The following is a 15,943-nucleotide window of genomic DNA, read 5'->3' on the forward strand; positions in this document are numbered from 1 at the left end:
GCAGCTTTAACAACTTGATTTGCTGTTTTTCCTGTCAGAAGAAAAGGGCCTTTGGTAAACTATCGAGTTGACTTTTGGATACGAATTTTTGCTAAATAAAATGCTGGGCTCCACGTCAGTGATTCTTGAAGAAATGGAACTGAGGTTCAAATAACGGAGCTAACCTAGGAAAAAAAAAATAGTGTTTTATAATTTTTTTTTCTGTTTTCCTACTAGTTTACCTTAAGCCAGGTGTGTAGTGTTGGGGGAAAAAATATGATTCAAACTACCTACGTTGAGGGTTTTCATTTATTCCTGGAGGGAGAGTTCAACTCTGTTGAAGCACATCTGGGATCCTGGCTTTCCTGGGTCATCTCCAGCGAGGATCGGAGAAATCATTCCTTGGTACCTATATGCAGCATTTAATCCATCACTGTGAGACATGGCATTTATTCTGTCACCTTGAATCCCTGCTGTTGCGTTGGATATGCTTTTCCCTGATTTGCCTAAGCTCTACTCTTACACTGCACCCTCTTCTTCAGGCTGGTGTAGTGAGAGCTCCCCCTCCTGTCTCAAGCCCCTGTAATCACGGGCTAGGACAGAGGGATGGAGAAGGATAGATTAGGGCCTAGGGATGGAGGAGGATAGAGTAGCATCGGTCCTGGCACTGGATTTTGAGTTGGAAAGCGGTTCTTTGGCAGCACTCAGTGGAGTGCCTCGGAGTAGAAAGGCTCGGTGAATGGGACCAGACCGTGCAGGGGGTGCTGTGCTCTGGTCCAAGCTGACAGGACCTTTAGGAACCTAAGCTTTTGCAGCTCTTGCATCTGCGTGAGGCACGCCGGCACCTTCAGGGACTCGAGGAGGAAGGCAGGGAGCTCAGGCAGGTGGTCTCCCGGGGCTGGTTGGGCTCGGCAGAAGAGGAGCCGATGCCACAGCAGCCCTCAGAAGAGGGCTGCAGAGAGGATGGTGAAGGTGAGGAGCGGTGGCTGGAGCCGGGAGCCCGCCGGGGCTTGGCGCCGGGCGGGCAGCGCACCTGGGACCGGGCGGGGGCAGGCTGCGGCCCGGGGCCGAGAGGCGGAGGTGCGGGGCCCGGCCCCCTCCCCCGGTACATGCTGTCAGGAGCAGGCGGGGAGCCGCAGACAAAGAGCCGGGGCCGGAGCCGAGCGGGCACCGGGGCCAGGAGGGGGCGGCCCGGGGGCGGGGACGCGGCGGGGGCGGCGGCCAGAGGCACCGGGGAGCCGAGCCCGGGAGCGGAGCGGCGGGGAAGCTGGGGCTGCGCTCGCCGGGAACAAAAGGCTCCTCCTGCCCGCGGAGAGCGCCGTGGCCTGGGGCTCCGGAGCACCATGCCCCGCAAGGAGCCCGGCTGCGCCTGGGGGGTCCTCCTGACCCTCTGCAGCCTGAGCGCAGCCCAGCCCCGGGAGAGGCAGTAAGTACCGGAGGAGGTCGCGCACCCCGCGGCGGGCGGGGACCCTCGCCGGCCCGCGGGCAGCCTCCCCGTAAAGGGTGGCGGGAGGGGGACACGAACCCCTCTGCTCTGCCAGGGGGTCCGGGGGTGGCTGCACCAGCCACTTAACAAAGCCTGCGAAAGTCCCCTCGAGGGGCTGGGGTCGGGGAGGCGAGCTGCGGCGGTTCCTGAGCCGAGCAGCACGTTTGTACTCGCCGGTGCAAAAGTGCATAGCACAGGGAAAGGAGAAACAAACAAAAAAAAGCCTCCTTAGAAATACCTGCCTCTAGCTCCTCCGGCGAGCGGCTGCAAAGCTTTTATCTGCAAACAATTATTTAAGGAATCCGGGGTGTTGCGCAGGGGCTGCTCTTGTGCTTGAGATGGTTGAAGGTAATGTTGGTTGCTCCCGAAGAGCATGTGAAACATTCTTGTGGGGAAAATCATCCGGGGAGAAACATCTCACTGCGGGGAAAGTTCTCTGGCTTTTAGAAATTGAATCCACAGCTCGTTCCAGTGTGTTTAGGTTAACTTTGATTAAGGTCTGCTTTGTTCTTTAGCCTTCGCTTATTATAGCGCATCAACATCGTGAATAGCTGCATTAACTGAGTGCCATGGAGAACTTATTTTCACTTGCTTACTAGAAAATATTTCATGTCCTGCCAAGTTTTCGTGTAACCTGACAGAGCTGTTAGTCAAATGTGCTTAAAGGATCGGTCCAGTCACTGTCAAGTTAACTGTTTAATTGCCAAGTTAAATGTTTAATATTAAAATGCCACTTATTGAGTGATTTAAATAGCCGTATCAACAGACTGATACTTCAGAAAGGGTTGCAGCAGTTTAGAACAATGTGAATACATGTGCTTCACATATGGCACTGTAGGGCTCTGCTTATGTGACACTTCGAATCTAATCATTTCATACTGGATACAGATGGTACTCTTTCTCCCTCTGCAACTAGATCAGCTATGTCTTTCTTACCAAGAATTTGCAGTCTAAGTAGTAACTTTTTATTGTAATTTATTATTGTTCTGATGAATTTTCAAACCTGGCAACCATAAGGTTTTGAATCTGCAAGTACCCCATGCAATTTAACTCAAATGCCACAGAGATCTGAACTTCCTTTGGGGGTAATGGGATCTCCATGGCAATGAGGCCTGCTGAGAGAGAAACATGGGGTTGGAATTTGATAAAAGATGACTTGGGGGCTGTAAAACACCATCATACTCATCCCAAAGTGATAATTAATCATGAACTAAAGCAACCTGGCTCATGGAACTGTAGAAAGGCATGGGTTGAGAAATTTGGCTTAAAGAGTCATGTGAGGAATTGCCTCATTTAAAAAAATCCTTTTGGGTAGAAAAACCCCCAGAAAGGTGTGTCATGAAGAGAATATAAATGTGTCGCTTACAGCCCAACGCATCAAAGAGCTCAGAGTCTGTAATGCTTTTAGTTGACAAGTTCATGGCATGGTGCCATTCAGTACAGAGGAATGGTACAGATTCCATTCAGAAACACAAGGGTTGTAGTATATATGGGAGGTCGTTTAGGGTGGTTTTAAAACTGTGTGTGTGCCTGCTAAAATAATTCCTTTTTCCCGGGGTTTTTAAACTTGCAGGATATAATTGTTTGAGCAAAAAAGTGGTAGCAGTACTGAGAATTTGAGCCCAATCTTGTAACTGCAGTTTCTGGACTGCTTCTATATAAATTGGAAGTTTAGACACGTTACATGTATGCGAGTCTGACGTTTAGAAAGTGCTGAGTATCAGCACTGAGAGTCACTTCTTTTTTTTGTATATCAAGTTGAACTATGAAAATGGAGCCATGAAAAATAATTGAGGCAAAAATGTTAGAAGTATCTAAATTGTTTCAAACCAAAGCATTATCTACAAAACTCTCCTGGAGGTTCAGGTATCTCCTTATTCTTTCATGAACTTCAGCCTTCTTATGATTAGCTAATTGTATATTTAGTTTGTTTATATATAATATATAAATAAATTTATATACAATATGTATGCAATAAACATCAATATTAGTGTCTTTATTTAAATACTAAGGATTTGTAAGTCACATAGGCTCTGTTCACTTCTATGTACATTCTGTGTTCTTTTTATGCATATTAGATATAGGCCTAGACTGCTGGTGGTCACAAGTGTGACCCTACAGGGGCAAATATGTTGCAGAGTAGTCTGTTCTTTTCCTTTCGTTATACATAAAGTGGCTTACAAATAAAGATCACACTCTTGTTGCTGTTCTTGACAGTCCACTTCCAATTTTGCTCCTCAGGGGCTATTTGATTGCAGCACCTTCTGTTTTCCGATCTGGTGTTGAGGAAGCTATAAGTGTAACCATCTTTAACTCTATCAAGGAGACAACAGTCCAGATTCAGTTAGTAGTTAAAGGAGAAACTGTGTCACGAGGCCACGGAACAGTTCTGGGTAAGTTCCTGTAATTCTGAACTTGAGAACTAGTTTATAAGTTGAGGTGCTGTGGGAGCACATCAATATCTCTTAGCGAATTGTTTTAGGTGATAACGGAACTGGAACCAAACTAATATTTAATTCATTGACTACTGCTAAACGTTCTCAGTTGATTGTGCTAATGTGGTTTTGATGTATGTGATCTCAAACATCCAAAGCCAATAATTTTGGAACACCAAGACATACAGAGACCCTGGATAATTTACATTCAAGAGTTTTATAGTGAGTGTCTTTCCTTTTGAAACCTGAATATTTGACACTGGGGAGCTGTATAAGGAATAAGATAAGTTGACTCTAAAGAAAAATATAAAGTCTAGAACAACTTCATCATTTTCTACCCTTATTTTAAAATGAGTGCTGGAAATGCAATCTCCCCATCTTCAGGACTGAGTATTGCTGAGAGGGGTGGTAAAATTTGCGGTTGGGTAAGTCTTTAAAAACGAAGACAGATACCTCTCTGTCCTGTGTGTAAAGACAAAAAGTGTTTTGATTATGTCCAACTTAATACTGAATGAATTTACATTAGTGAAAATGAAGTCCAGTAGCGCTGTTCTACCACTGCTAGTAGCAGTATAAGCTGTGATGTAGACAAGGCTCAGGCAATCAGGCTCTTTAACCATCATGTTTTAACCCTTCTGTGTATAAAAACTGGAGGTTATATAAAAGCCATTTCCTTTCTTGGAACAGATTGTCTCTGGTTTTATCCTCCCCTTGTCATCTTTGAAATTGGCTGACAATTGGCTAAGTAATTCAAAGGGAATGATGCTTACACATGTGGACAACATACGCTAAAGAGAAATCTTAGGTATGGCTGTATCCAGCAATCAAAATAGATTCTATGAGTGGTTTTTTTTGAGAATTATTCAAGTCCCAAAAGAGGCCAGGTCCTTTTTACAGCAAAATACTTCTGTAAGCATAGGATGCCCTGTGCTGAAATCTCAGCCTTGGTGGTACTCTCTAACCATAGAGCACTTTGCAGTTTACCTTGGGCAAAAATTGTAAATAAACCTGGACCAAGTTTATTTTGGAGAACTCTACTGGGTCTGACTTGCTTACCCTGCAGATTGTTTTACACAATGCAGGAAAATTACTTCAGGCGAAATCATAATGAAGGGGTATTGCAGTTAGCAGCTCTATGACATGGGGTCTCCTTTCACTCAACTGCAAATGGCTAAAACGTTAGTACCTTAGCTTGAGAAGAATAACTCTCTCTCTCTCTCTCTCATTTTAGATAAAGGAACAATTAAACTTAAGGTGAGTGTCAACTATTTTAAGATGTTTTTGGTGAAAACATGAGGGACTTGCCTTCAACCACATCAGGCATTGCTCTGAGCCGTTGAAGCACAAATACAGGTCACATTCCAGTGTACAGACTAAGGAGGAAACAACCTTCGCAAGAGGAAGAGTGGAGAGTGAAAAGAACAAAGCTTAATCCATCACAGCTCATCTGTCAGGCCCTTACACCACTGAAGGAAATCAGTGGTGGAATCTGTGGCTCATTGCTCAACATAAAGTTCTCTGTTGTGATTATTTTATAAGAATGACAGTACATATTGCTATGTAAGTGACATGGAGCATTGGACAGACCACAGAAATCCATAAAAACTGCAGATTATTGAACATTGTGTGTCTGCTAGTTATTCTGGTATTACTATGTTATTTAAAAAACATAGGCCTTCACCAGTTTTTTCTACATTTTAGCCTTTATATTAGTAATATTTTTGCCATCAGCATAGTCCATAAAATGAAGCTTACCCATACTAAAGAGATGGAGGGAACGAAAACCACTTTTTATTTCCAAAGAGGATTTGTAGTGGAGTGAAATGATGATGAATTTAAATGCAATTCTGGCAGAGGGTTCCAGTAGCCATTAAAAAGAAATTACGTATGCTTACCTTAGTAAATCACACTTTTTAAATATTTGAATCACTAGGATACTGGAGATCTGGGGTGCAGTGAAAGGCAGTCATTCTTACAGCAGAAAGACATCCTGTGAAAGATCTCCCCTGCTTTGCACCTTGTGTCAGTTATCCTTCCTCATGCCAAGGAGTGAGCTAAATGCTACCAGTTCAGAGTTGGCGGTACATTGAAAGAAGTAATTTAGTTTATGCTGTATGTAGGACTAAGTGATACCATACAGAGAAAAATGAAGCCATTCTCATGGTTTCTGTGAGAGAATCTGGCTGTGCTTCCATGCTAGTACAGGACCTTTATCTCCATCCCTCTTCCTAGATCTTTGAAAAATGGTGTGTAAATTCAAAGCAATATGAGTTTTCAGTCGTCTTGATTAAGCACCGTCAAAACATTTGGAACTGGAAGAGGTGTATTATGTATTATGTTTGGTAATTTGCAGTGAAAGATTATTACTTCAAATGTAGGCAAAATGGAGCTGGACTGAAGAACAAGTCTTAAAAGTGTTGGATCTCTTAACTTAGTCAGGGCTTGCTTTGGAGATGTCATCTCTGATGGGAGGTAAAGGGGGTGGGTGGAACAAATCATATAAATATTAAATTGTGATGTGCTTCTGGAATAGCAGTAGCTAGTACCATGAGCTGTAGGCTCTGGATAGTATGCTAGATTAATCACTGTAGCATATGACCCTGGGGAAAAAAAACGCCATACTACATCGCTAGCTCGTGACTGAAGCTGGTCATGTCTAAATGAGTCTTTTCTATGCAGTGCCATAAGAAAAATGGTCTGTTTTCTTTGCAGTGGATCCAGGTATTTGGGAACAGTTCTGTTGTGTTACTGTAGCACAGCGTAGACCCCTTCACTGCACCTATTGCATCATCTACATTATCATTGGCCTATAAGTAAATTAAAGCCTTTGATTTACAGAAGTCTAACTAGCTTGGTGATGGTCTGTCATGACTGATTGGATTTCCTCTGCCTTGGTGGCATACCCCAGAGTTTTCTTTGCCTTCTCTGTAATTACTATATGGCTGATGTTGATATTGCTCTGTCCTGCGGGTAGTTAAACTGTGTCTGGGAATTAGGTTCTAGAAAGGATTTAATACTTCCCCACCCTTTACTGTGCCAGTATACAAATACGTAAGTATCTATTCCATTTGTTTCAAGAAGGTATAATGTAGACCTGTGTTATAGGAAACATCAGCAGTTATACCAAATGCTATAGATGTCTTTATCCAAAGACTGTAACTCACTGTTGAATAAAATCTGCAGTGTCATTGCTGATTTTGGTTTCATTTATTTTATTTTTTTTCACTCTCAGATTATGACCTATTATCATACTATTTCAGTATTATCAGATTTTTTTACTTTGTAATTTTTAATCTAACATAATTTTAAAAGTCTTTTATTTCTCTGAGCAACTGGTTGAAAATGTGCAAGCACGCATGTTTCGTTTTGGGGTTTTTTGTGTTTGTTTGTTTTTTTTTCTCTATCGGTAGAGCCCTGTCTTCCGTAGCATGATCGATTTCTCCATGTAACACACCTTCTTTAGTGGAAGCTGCACGTGTAGATCAAATATCACTTTGCTTGAATGATAAAGAAAGGGTAGAAGAGAATTTCCTGCCGTGTTTTTAGCATGACTTTGCCTCCTTTGAAGTTCATATATTGTAAAAGATCTAGTATGTTCTTCATTTTCTTTTTATTACTAACACACAGTTACACTGAAATGCAGCAGGTGGCTGCTCTTTGCTCACTTCAGTGTCAATTATATTCCCCAGAAAGCTCAAAGGCTTTTCTGTGTCTTCCTCACCTCATGGTCTGTTTTATAGGTGCCTTCAGGACTTCGTGGACAAGCACATCTAAAAGTTTGGGGCAACCGGCATCTAACAGAGGAAGGCTACATTTTTCATAACTATACCACAGTAACCATTGATAGCAAAGGATCATCAGTGTTCATCCAGACTGATAAACCTGTCTATAAACCCAAGCAGAAAGGTAGAGTGACCTTGGAGAACTTGCCAGATGCTAGGGCTGCTTTCAAGCAAAACGTTTTTTCAAGGGTAGATTCTAGGATGAGATATTCTGTTCAGTGTCAGCTGTGATGACTAATAAATTTCCTCTTTTTCTTTTTTAGTGTTGATAAACCTCTTTATGGTGACTTCTGACTTGAGACCAGTCAATGACAGGGTAAAGAAAATTGTTTTCTTTCACACTGTAAAATATGATGGAATACTTGGCAACCTGTATTTTATTCTAATGTACATTTATGCAGAAATGCAATTGGATATCTTAATCTATTTAGGTATATCTTGTGATTGCTTGTTGTTATTTATAATTTATAATTCGGTCGCATTACTGTTGAAGGAGAATACACACATTGGTAGTGCTAGCAAATACAATGTAACTACACCAAAGCAGTTAGGAGAATTTTTCAGAGACTTGCACTCTATTTAGGTAATGCACAAAGTATTACTTTTCCAGTTAGATGTGTGAATGAATGTATGTTTCTTAGGCTACTCTTACCGAAGAAGAGATGTTTAAACTTTGTCACTATGTGCATCATACCTTGCTTATGTTGACTCAGCAGTTCATCAAAGCAGCAGAAAACTTGCTTTGTTTCATAAAGGCTTTTATTCTTTTTTTTTTTCCTTTCAGATTGAAGCTTATGTGGTGGTGAGTATCTGTCTGCCAATCATCTAGCATGTATCCTGTAGAGGCAAAAGATTCTTGTGTGACTTGTTCCTCTTAAGGCTACGTCTGTACCTTTTCAAGTCCATTATGGCCATTTCCAACTGTAACCTATGCCATTATCTCTATCCCTGTGTCTTTAACTGATCTTTATGTCTTGCTTTTTTGTTATCACCAACAATATACTTGTTTTCTACTTCAGTTTCAGAAATCCATTCCCATTTTTCAGCCTGAGAAGAATTGGCTAGTTTCACTGGGGTTTATAAATGTAACAGTCCCACTCAATTTCTCCCTTCTTTTCAATGCAGACACTCTCCTATCCTTCATCTGGCTGGGCTGATATAGCAGGGCCAATCTCATCTCTGCACCCAAACATTATGATAGTGGACAATAGAAATTCATGGCAAGGAAAGGGTGCTCCTGTCTTCTTCCTTATGAGGTGAATGAGAGGTTCCTTCTGTGTCTAGTCTTTTTTTTTTTTTTTTTTAAACCATGTGTTTTCTTTAGCTGTCAGCAAGCAGAAGAATTCACCCTCTTCTCTTGTTTGCATTCAGTCACAGATTTAATGCTGACAAAAACAGCAGGATTAATTTCATCTGACTTTGTCATCTAAAAATTGTCTTGCTAGTTGTACAGCTCCCTCTGTGAATAGAAAGAAAGCGTCTTCAGAGGCCAGTTCATTCCATCCAAAATAGGTGTCTTAAGATAGGTGGAAGATCTGCCGCTTGACAGTGCTTACTTGTGTGCATTGGCTGTAGAAGCAGTGTCCTTAAATGAGTACTGAATTTTAGAAAGCAAGTACTGCCTGGTAAAGTATCTTCAGAAAATTTTCAATAGATGTTAGTTACATTTGAGCTGTTAGTGAAGTGTATGTATTGCAAAATGAAGTTCTTTGTTGCAAACTGAGTTAAATGTATTAGTGATATTCATTTTCACTGTGATGTTTCTCATTTCTAAACCACTATGCAGGATCCTCGGGGGTCTCGTATGATAGAGTGGAGCAATTTGAAGCCATTTTGTTGTGGTAAGTTTTGGATTATTTTTTTCTCAGTGTATGTTATTTGCCTTTGCTTCTGCTTATACTGAGTTGTGTTCAATAAGCCTTGAAAAGGGCTGATGAGTTACACAGAGTTCACGGTATGTTGTTTTCTTTTTCAGGTATTGTAAATATGAGTTTTCCTTTGTCTGATCAGCCAGTGTTTGGTGAATGGCTCATCTTTGCTGAAATGCAGGGGCACACATACAACAAATCCTTTGAAGTTCAGAAATATGGTGAGTTATATCCAAATCAACTTTGAGTATAACCCAAGCGCATTTGGAAGAACAAAATATTATGAAATGGTTTTACTGGAGATGAAACACGTAAGAAATAATGCATTTAAAATGTTATGAGGAAAAATTCTTTAGAGACTATGTACTTCAGGGACATAGACACTTACAACTTAACCAAGCCTTTTGTTCATGTCCTCCACACTTCGTGAAGTAAAGGACCTGAAACGGAGTGTCATATTGCACGATATGTTCGTGTAACAGAGATTCAATTTTACTTTGAAAAACTCTTTAAGATGCTTTCAGTCTATCAGTGCTTTCCTTCCTTTCCCAGAGCCCTCCTTGGAATTCTGAATTCTTTTTTTGCAACCCCTCTTTTCTCAAAGTCCCTCTGTTTGATGAAAGATGGGCATCGTTACACCCAGCACACCATCTATGGCATCTGACCTAATCACACGAGCATTTATAGAAACTGACAACTGCTAGTATCTCAGCTCTATTCCTGACATATTGTGGAGGAGTCAGTAGCAAGTTCTCCTCTTTACCATGTATCTAAGAGAAAAACCTTGGGCTCAAATCCTGGAACACAGATCCCTCTGAAAAGAAGAAAAATCTAAGGCTGTGTTGCTAAGGTCATCTTGCCAAGATGGTCTTGGTTTGCTACTTTTGTTGATTCATTCTCTGCTGAGTGCTGTTCTGCCTAATGTTAGCTACACTGCCCTCATCTGACCATAAGCAGTGATCTTGTCAGAGCTGTGTATGCTTTTGCTGTAATCTGGACAATAAGATCTCCTTGAAAAGATTCTGTTGTATTTCTTTTCATTGTAGTATTACCAAAATTTGAGTTGCTGATTGACCCCCCTCGCTACATTCGTGATCTTTCACTGTGCGAAAAAGGAACTGTCCATGCCAGGTAGGAACATGTCCCAAATAAAGTTTCATTACTATAGATTGTAGTACAGTCATTGGAGCTTGGATCTCATCTGCTGCGGATTTTTCAGATAATTTCCGGTCATCATCAGCAGCTTTCCTATGTAAGAGCCTTCATAAAACATGTTAATAATAACAAGCTGGAAAACCTTCTGTGATTTTTTTTTTTTTCTGTTTTCTAGATGTGCAGGTCACATGGTACTAGCCTTGATATAATCAGGAAAGCAGAAAACAGCTGGAAGTTATTCATTATCTTCTTTCCATTTCAGATATACATTTGGAAAACCAGTGACAGGAAAGTTAATCGTCAATATGACTATAAATGGCGTAGGGTACTACAGGCATGAAGTGGGACACCCTGTCCTCAAGACCACGCAGGTGAGGGAGACCATTGAGTCAGCTGCAATAAAATGCCTGTTCTGTACCCTTTGAAGTTAATACCACAGCTCTATTTTATATTACTGATGGGGGATCAGAAAATAAATGAATAAATGCGATAATTGGGTCCAGCATAATAAAAATATGACATATTTTTACATGGTATGTTTATGATTTGGGGGGAATGAGAATTTGTTGGCATAGTATTGATCTGGTTTTAGCTCATATGGGGCTGACGGAGAACATGAGAATGAGGGACTGTGACAGAGCTAGTCCAGACTATGGATAAGGAAGGAAAATGAAACTTGCTTTCTTTCCTCCTTCCTTCACGCACTCCCCAATTAATTCCCTCCACTCCCCATCCTCTAAAAATACTGCTGCAAGCTCCTATCAAGTGCCTATGCTTTAGATTTGGCTTCTAGACATTTTTTGAATGTGAATGCAAACTTATGTTTCTGTTCCCCAACACACTTCATAGATTGATGGCTCTGCTGTTTTCGATGTGTGTGTAAAAGACATGATGCCAGCTGATGTTCCGGAACATTTTCGAGGCACGGTCAATATCTGGGCCACAGTGATCAGCTCTGATGGGAGCAAGCAGGTTACATTTGATGACTCAACACCTGTTCAGAAACAGCTGATTGATATCAAGTACTCCAAGGATACCAGAAAACAGTTCAAACCTGGACTGCCTTACAAAGGAAAGGTAAGATTAAAACTAGAGACACTGACATGTGGCTGATATAAGGTTATACTGACTTGATCCCAGGATGTTACACCATGTTCTGGTGTGTTTTTCCCACCTGCTGTTTCTGTCATTGACTGGAATTTCCAATAATGTAAACCCCATTGTTCTATAAATGGAACACTTTGTAGGTAGAAGTCACTTACCCTGATGGAAGTCCAGCTGACAGAGTCACTATCCGAATTAAAGCTGAACTCACACCAAAGGACAATGTTTATACAAGTGAACTGGTATCAAGAAATGGCCTGGTGGAGTTTGAAATCCCTTCCATCCCTACAGCTGCCCAATATGTCTGGCTGGAGGTGGGTGAAAGCTCTTTATAGGATTAGCAGGCTTTAATGTAACTAATCTTGTCAAACCTGCACTTTATAATCAGTGCTACAAACAGGAAATCAGTGCCTTTTAGCTTCAACTTCTTGATTTAAATGCAGCTTTGCTTTGTTTCTTGCTGCCAATAGAACTGATGTTGATAACCATCATAAAAAGATGCTTCTCCAAATACAGCTTAACATAGTAGTAAGGGTCCAATATTTGGAGAGTACTGTTGCTATTAAAGATGACAATAGATGAACAGCTGGAAAGTATAAAATGGGAGATGGGGGTACAGGGTAAGAAGACAGTACAAATCAGGCTTTCTATGCATGCATAACATTCAGATCTAACTTCTGTTAAGACCAAAGTGACAGCGATTGATGGGAAACCGTCTGGGGATCAATATCTGCCAAACTACTTGTCCATCAGTAGCTGGTACTCACCTAGCAAGTGTCACATCCAGCTCCAGGCACCAGATAAACCTTTCCAGGTACGTTGGCTTCATATTCCATCATGGCAACGACTACATTTCTTGGCTTAAAGTACCTTGTTCTAATTAAATATTTCTAGCCATTTCTATTTCTGGGATCCTGGGACTATTTATTGTTTCCACTACAAAGGTTGAAGTAGCTGCACTTCAGCCACCAAATAATGGCTGCACACAGTTCTAAGCAAAGTGGCTTTGACGCTTTGTGCAGCATCTCATTCTCCTTTGCGTTGTGGGGACAAGGGCGAGAGGGTGGATATAGGCACTGACAACATTTCAGTTTTTCATATTTGAATGTATGTTCTGTGCACCTCCAGTAACATTCACATATGAATTGTTTGCTGAAAATGACATGCTTTAGTCCAGGTCAACAAATGCTGAAAGATGGGAAGTGAAGTTAATGGAAGTAACTTAATATTAAAGATCCAAATTAGGGCTATGTAGTCTCACTAAAACTTCCAGTTTAAGTTTCATCTGGATCTGTTTAGTCTTCAGTTATCAAACTATGAACATAGTTATCTTGTTTTCTTTTGTAGTTTTTGTTGGAGTATCTCTAAAAATGTGGTCCTTCCACATAAAAGTTGTCCTTTCTCCTAAAGGAAAGATGTGATTTAACCATGATTTCTGTTGCATATTGTTTTACTGAGAGTTGTTTTAGGGCTTGTTCTCTACCCAAGAAGATGCTCTGAGGGTCTGCATATTGCTTTGTGAAAAAAAAAAAAAAAATGTGGATTTGGCACTATACACACTTAGATTTCTATTTATCAGCAGATCCGTCAGGTTGGTTTCAGACTCTTTGTATCCAAACAACAGCATTTTTTTTTTATCATTGCATTTCATGGTAGTTTAATGGCTAATTAATCTTTTACAAGTTTCCTGAGGTATATGGAAAGGGGATTATACACTGCTAATCTGAACACATTGTTCTTATTATAACCTGATTAGAACTAATTCTTCTGTGGGAAAGCTAGGAGTTGGATGACCAGCTGATGTGGGAACTGTTTCCCTGCTTTGCCAGCTCTTACTGGGTGTTCCAATTAGCTACATTCATTTTTTAATTAATTGTTTCATCATTTGCACTGGGGAATTCTTAATACTTCAAATATTTAATGTCACGAGGCACTTCTTGGACTCTGTGGCATTCTCACTGTATTTAACCGTTAGCAGCTCCTTGTATTCAAGTCTTTGCCATTTTGGTTTGTACCATATGTACATTCTGGAAAGATAACACTGTTAGTGCTGAAGAAAGAGGTTTTTCAAAAGATTTCATTGGGATTTAACATTGCTATTCAGCCTTAACAGTCTCAGTTGGGCATTGCTATGCTTTAAATGGCAGGAGGATCAGGAGTGGAAGTTGCTGAAGAAATCCTACTTAATACAAGTGTTACCTGTTCCTCATATCCCAAAAGCAAGAAGTTTGTGTTCCTAGGAAAGTCGGCTGCTTCACAGAAGCGTATTACTCAGCCAGACATGACCCAGTCCTAATCCCATGACTGAACACTGATGTCTGCTCTGTTGGGATTGGCAGTATTTGGGGGATTTTGTCTCCAGGGGATTCAGTACTTAGCAAGTACCTCTGGGTATAGGACTTCAGTGCACAAAAAGTCCAGGAAGTCGGTGTGCTGCTCGGAAGCCTATTGCAGGCATCAGATGAGTTTACCCAGAAAAAAGCAGCTCTCTTCTCATTTATTTGTGTGTTTGACAGCTCCTTGAGTGCCAGACTTGCAAATTAATGTCAAGACTTGTGTAATTTGAAAGCATTTTCCCTCAGATCTATTCCCAGTAATTTCATGCCACATTGGTTATGTTTGCATTAGTATTTGCCATATGAAAGTAATCACCATGTATAATCTCAATTAAACTGCAAAGACTATCAAACGCACATCTCTTCCCACCCCCAACCCATCTCTTTTTTTGGGGCTGGACTACTGAAGGGGTGTCTAAAATTCAACCAATTCTGACAGCTGCTCTGTGCCAAAAGGCTTAACTTTCAAGATTCCAGAGATTCCTTTATTGTTTTCATTAATGCATACAACCCCCCAGCCCATTCTCCCATTAGATTTGCAGGGATTGAAGAGCTGAACACAGGCCCCTTTTTATTGTGAGGAAAGTCCATGAAAACAGTGCTAATGTAACATACTTTTCAGTGCACACGTTTCTTAGGAGAGGGGTCACATTTCTTGTGGACTGAAACCCAAATAGATTTCTGTGCTTTATAAATAAAAAGCATGCATTGTAACAGACCAGATCTTTTGCTTTTATATCTCTGGGTGCAGGTAGGAGAGGAGGCTTGGATTGCAGTGAAGTCCACATGTCCTTGCAACTTCACTCTACATTATGAAGTGGCATCGCGAGGCAACATTGTCCTTTCAGGACTGCAGCCCAGTAACATCACCCAGCAGAGGAGCAAAAGAGCCACCTTTCCCTTTGAGAAGAACGTTGATATCACACGCTTCCCCGGAACAGGTAGCTAGCATCAGAAATGCAAACTCGCCCCTATTTTGAGGGAAAAACAACCTTTCTGCAAACCTAAGTATCCTCTTTTTTGAATTTGCTGCTTCTTAAAGGGCATAGAATAATTTTGTGCAAGAAAAATAGTGATATCCATTGCACGCATAATCATATAGAAAAAAGATAAATTTCTCCAAGAGGGATAACTCTTGGAGAATTTTCTCTAGTCTTTCTCAAGTCTTTCTCTGTTAAGAAAACTCTATTCTTTCTTAATATGTTTGGCTTGGGATCAGCTGAGTGGTATGATGGGGCTAGGGCAATTTACTAAGCTGGTTGAGCTTAAATTTGGAAGAGAACATTAGATGGATTGATAGCATGGATCACGCTAAAGGAGAAGATCACGCAGTTAGCATGGGGAAGGGAAATGAAATGCGGACTCCTAGTTTGTACAAGGAATAACAGAAAGGTACAAATCTGGTGAATTCAGGGAACAGGGGGATAAAGAATGGTATGCTTGGGAAGATGCATACGACAACTGCCAAAGGAAAAGTCTGTCTATCCTAGTAACATTTCTGCAATAGCAGCCAGTTTCAGATAGTTAGGGGACAAGTAAAAGAAATTTCCCTAGATGTACCCACCCATCTTCTGGTAATCAATGGTTTAAGAATTTGTAATAACTCTCTGCACTGAAGGTTGGTTCTCAGCTGCTGTATGTACAGGTTGCCCAGAGACATTGTGGTTGCTCCATCACTGGAATTGTTCAGGGTCAGGTTGGATGGGGCTTTGAGCAACCTGATCTAGAGAAAGATGTTGAAACTAGGGGGATTGGAAGTAGATGATCCTTAGAGGTCCCTTCCAACCCAAACCATTCT

At 41.1% G+C, this 15,943-nt stretch overlaps 1 protein-coding gene across 1 annotated transcript in view; it reads left to right on the forward strand.

Annotated features, from left to right (window-relative positions):
* The first annotated feature begins 905 nt into the window (after positions 1 to 905).
* Positions 906 to 15,943, forward strand: part of CPAMD8 (C3 and PZP like alpha-2-macroglobulin domain containing 8) — a 56,391-nt gene continuing 41,353 nt past the window's right edge. The window contains exons 1-15 of the mRNA XM_075175093.1: positions 906 to 1,405; positions 3,707 to 3,858; positions 4,285 to 4,325; positions 5,092 to 5,154; positions 7,641 to 7,806; positions 7,946 to 7,998; positions 8,467 to 8,484; positions 9,469 to 9,523; positions 9,658 to 9,771; positions 10,597 to 10,681; positions 10,968 to 11,076; positions 11,555 to 11,782; positions 11,953 to 12,123; positions 12,495 to 12,623; positions 14,897 to 15,086. Of these exons, the coding sequence (XP_075031194.1) occupies positions 906 to 1,405; positions 3,707 to 3,858; positions 4,285 to 4,325; positions 5,092 to 5,154; positions 7,641 to 7,806; positions 7,946 to 7,998; positions 8,467 to 8,484; positions 9,469 to 9,523; positions 9,658 to 9,771; positions 10,597 to 10,681; positions 10,968 to 11,076; positions 11,555 to 11,782; positions 11,953 to 12,123; positions 12,495 to 12,623; positions 14,897 to 15,086 (2,074 nt within the window). The remainder of the gene's footprint in view (positions 1,406 to 3,706; positions 3,859 to 4,284; positions 4,326 to 5,091; positions 5,155 to 7,640; positions 7,807 to 7,945; positions 7,999 to 8,466; positions 8,485 to 9,468; positions 9,524 to 9,657; positions 9,772 to 10,596; positions 10,682 to 10,967; positions 11,077 to 11,554; positions 11,783 to 11,952; positions 12,124 to 12,494; positions 12,624 to 14,896; positions 15,087 to 15,943) is intronic.

This window comes from Calonectris borealis, chromosome 28 (assembly GCF_964195595.1).
Source record: "Calonectris borealis chromosome 28, bCalBor7.hap1.2, whole genome shotgun sequence".
NCBI lineage: Eukaryota > Metazoa > Chordata > Aves > Procellariiformes > Procellariidae > Calonectris > Calonectris borealis.